Consider the following 4195-nt stretch of genomic DNA (forward strand, 5'->3'; position numbering starts at 1 on the left):
CACTTACTTTACTGAAAAACGTTTATGTTAATTGCTGTTGAGACACTACCATGTGTCTTGATTATGAGTTAACGTAACAACCTCATCCTTCTCTGTTTCATTTACAATCTTCCTCAATCTACATTCTTCAATAACAGGATATTTCCAAGAATTGTTACAGCATTTGGCATTGGTAGGACTTCAAATCAGAGCTGCATACAAGGAATATGCATATAAGGAATATTATATAACCTGCAATAAAAAAAATCCCACAAAGTACCACCAAACATTAAATTTTATACATATTTTTCAATACAATGTGACTTATCTGATAATCTTGCTGGCTCCTTCATGTTTCTCCCTTAAATTATCCGTAGTTTTGATTATATTACACTATTACACTATCATTACAGCCAATTCATTTTTATAAAAATATTAAGGTTATACCGGTAAACCTTACAATTCAATTGACATTCAATTGACAGCTAACAGTAGTCGCCATATTAGTTATCGATTATTTAAACGTCGCGTTTGTAAAAATTACGTCATTTTCTTTAGCGATTAACTTCAGCCCGAGACATACATTCTGGCTGGAGAAGAAGAAGATGACGGAAAGAAATTAAATTCGTTATATATATAGCTAACAGATTATGAGATCTCTGGATTGCGTGAACCAATTTTGATGTTTATGGGCTCAAATAAAAGCTTGTTCCAAACCATTTTAAGAAAAGCTTTACTGAAATCATGACAGTGTTTCATTTACGGAGAAAAATCTATTTAAAAATTGAGACAGCCAAACTTGCTGTATAAGATACAGTAGTGCCTCGACGGCGGTATAGACATGTCTATACCTACTTTTATGTACTTGCCGTCGAGACACTACCGTGTCTCTTGATTTTCTTTCAATTGTTTCTTTGCTACTTATAGCTCAAGTCATACATAATAGTTCCCAGGCTTTCTATTTAAATATACATATACATCGATTAATGAAAAATTAAAATGATGAAAGATCTGCTTATTACAACGGTAGGGGTTCAAGTGTCCTAATTTTCTTTAGTGATAAAATGGCGGCTGTATGAGACTACATTGTAGGGATAAGATAATCTATAGTATATGTATAGTGTGTTATGAAAATGGATGAAACATCAGAAACATTCGAGAGATTTAAAAACACGTGTTTCCGGTAAGAGTTAAAGTGAGCGTCTTGTGATTTTTATGAAACGTTTATTATTTACAATGTTAATAAGATATTTTAAGGAAAAATTAGATATGTTTTATAATCATGACGTTTGTTGTGATGTGAAGAATAAGTAAGTAACGGCTATGTATATAAGTTAATTAATTTTTAATACACGGAGAGAAATTATACAGTAAATTTTATGTTTTTATACAGTAAATTTTATTGAAAAGTGCAGTAATTTTGTCACAGACTTGTAGTGAAGGAATATTTACATTATAGAACAGTAAAATTGCTAGTTATACCAATTTTACTATACTTATATTATAAAATTTATTTTATTTAGAATAGTTAATTGAAGAAAAGTTAATTTGATTTTTGCTTCCTTCAGAAACAATATTTCTCAATTTCTCATTTGAAATTGTTTATCATGGTGATAGTGGGATGAAGTCTACATAGAAAACATACGAAATTTAAAAATCCTATTCGTGCTAATGGGTAATGTTGATAAAGTACGAAGTGATGTAAACGGAGCAGGTCGATGGAATCAATTTCTCACACTGTACGCAAATTCACAACATCACAAATTATAATTTGTAAGGTCCCTATTTATATTACATTAAAATTCCTAATAATTAATATCGCATCACAAACATCGCAGTCAATCGCAATTATTACGTTAAAAGACATCACGCTAGCAATTGATATCTCAATTGATCAAACATTCTTATATATGAACCAGGGTCCACATCTGTCGACTGCGAGAATCTAACTGTAATGTGCCATCTAGGGACAGGGATCGTAAGTAGTGTTATACAATACGCGTTATTTTAAACACGATGGAAATTCAGTAATGTTCTACATGTATATACTATAATTGAAATAAATAATACAATATACAATATATAGTTAGAAACATATTTATTGGAAATATTATTCATTATACATTGCAATACCTTTTACATCCAATCTTTTGATATAAAATAATAACCGTTTGACAATAGCATTATATATGTAACATTACAGCTTTCAATGTCATTTTTTTTTAATATATGATAATCAATAATATTACAATCATATATTTTATAAGCTGAAAAATGACTATTGAAGAAAACATCATTAAACCGCAAACATAACAAAAAGAAGTCGTTATCTATTATAATAATTTCAGAAATGAAATAAAAATCTGGACTGTCTTCGTTGAAAAAAACTAAAATCGCGCTTTTGCATATTTTTTTTCCATCTATCTGGATCCATTTAACAGTCGTCAAAAAATTTGTATTTAGTTTAGGAAACAAAACCATAAATTTCTCATAATGTGTTATATTGTGAATCTTAGTATGTTTTTGTTTACCAAGAGTATATGAGGAGCAACGAGATATTTTATTTATAAATCTGTAGTTTTGCATTAATTGGTGCTTAATAGCTACTGTTCGATTAATATTCAATCTACTAGTAGTTAACGCCGAAGTTCTTTTTCCATCTTTGTGTTTACCTTCAAATCTCAGACAGGATATTTTACCAAGAGGACCAAATTGTTTCATACAGCGCGGATAATGTACAAGAAAGTGATGTTTTGGTTTCAAACAATTTGGAAAAAAAGTATTTAGTAATGTTAAATATTCTTCTATTAATACAGCTAAATACAGATGAGTGTTTTCAGTTATGTTTAGACTAAATACAATATTTGTGATGCTCTTTAATGTCAAATATAGATTCCATATTTTGTCACTCTCAGGTATTTTATGTCTGATTATTAAATTAAAGCTATTTAAAAAAGAATGCATTTCCGATGAAGACATTATAATGTATCCATTTTTTACATGAGACTCATAAATTCGAGTAGGTTTATTAGTATTCGCGTCTAATCCGTAATCAAATCCTTGTATTCTAATATTAAGATCCTCTATGGTAAAAAATTTCTGCTGGTAAATGAAATAATTCAAAACAAGGCCCATATCATATCGCGCTACTCCCTCTAAAATATTGTGCATTGCATCTACACTTACATTACGCGTAACATGAAAATTGTGTACTTGATGAAAACAACTTTTTTGTTTTATTCCAGATTCTCTAGAATTATTAAGTTGCAAACAACGATCATAATTTTCTTCATCACGAAGAACGCAAGATTTTTCGGAAAATACGTTGCTCATTTCATGCTTGTTGTGAGACACATATGACAAAAAACGTTAGCATTGAAACTTTCTAAAAATCCATGGATAGAATGCTGTCCTAAATTATCACCAATGCTTAAAGCTAACTCAAAATAAACTTGCTGTGTACCATTCGAAAGATCTATAGCAATTCCACTTTCTTGTAAAAAGTTTAATTCTTCTATAATTCGACAGAAAACTATATCATTGTTTAATTCATTTCTATCGAGTGTATTAAACAATGAGAACATAAAAATATTTTCTACTTTAGATTGATATTTAATCGGTAAGCAAGGAATGCTGGCGTATACAGCTCCTGTTTTCGCTAATCCTTTATGAGTACCAAGAGGATTATTATTTTCGTAATCATCAAAGTACATTATTAAGGGAAATACTATTTTGTCTCCAAATTTGGTGGTTCGACTTATCCAGTATTTGCCTTGTATAAAATTTGAAATTATTTCATAGTTATTTTTTAGATAATTCATATAATCGATAGTTTCAGAAAATATATTAGGTAGTTCAAAAAAATTTTTGAAATCCTTTCGTAAAGGAATTACTTAAACATTGATGGGTACAAACTTTGTTAATTGACCGATGTGACTTCTTTCAATTTCTTTTCTTTCTCCTATAACAATATTATCAGGTGCCACATACGTTTTAAGCTTCTTGAAATTACTAAAACATTTTTGTTCAGTATCAAAAAAATCAAGAAAAGTTGCGGATCGCTCGAAAATTTCTATAAGTTCCGCTTTCCTATTTTCATCAATGTTTAAAACCTTAGTTTCTTTAACTATCTGATTTATCAATTCTTTACAAACGTTTTTAGTATCATTAATAATATTTTGCACTCTGCTTCGATTTACGTCACTATATTTATATG

The 4195-nt window shown here is 29.3% G+C and overlaps 1 protein-coding gene across 1 annotated transcript; it reads right to left on the reverse strand.

Annotated features, from left to right (window-relative positions):
• Positions 1-1845: 1845 nt before the first annotated feature.
• On the reverse strand, positions 1846-3312 carry LOC136774954 (uncharacterized). Its single transcript, XM_066729429.1, has 3 exons — positions 2120-3312; positions 2019-2027; positions 1846-1942 (listed from the first exon to the last, which is right to left on the reverse strand). Exons 1-3 carry the CDS (start codon positions 3310-3312, stop codon positions 1846-1848), a joined length of 1299 nt encoding a protein of 432 aa, XP_066585526.1.
• Between the last annotated feature and the right edge of the window lie 883 nt (positions 3313-4195).

This window comes from Prorops nasuta, unplaced genomic scaffold, assembly GCF_024137725.1.
Source record: "Prorops nasuta isolate Cenicafe-Biocafe unplaced genomic scaffold, Cenicafe_Pnas_1.2 PNAS00007, whole genome shotgun sequence".
NCBI classification, from domain to species: Eukaryota; Metazoa; Arthropoda; class Insecta; order Hymenoptera; family Bethylidae; genus Prorops; species Prorops nasuta.

What these genes read in the sequence shown, in the direction of transcription:
- LOC136774954 (XM_066729429.1), bottom strand. Translation starts at nt 3,312, where the DNA reads ATGAGCAACGTATTTTCCGAAAAATCTTGCGTTCTTCGTGATGAAGAA.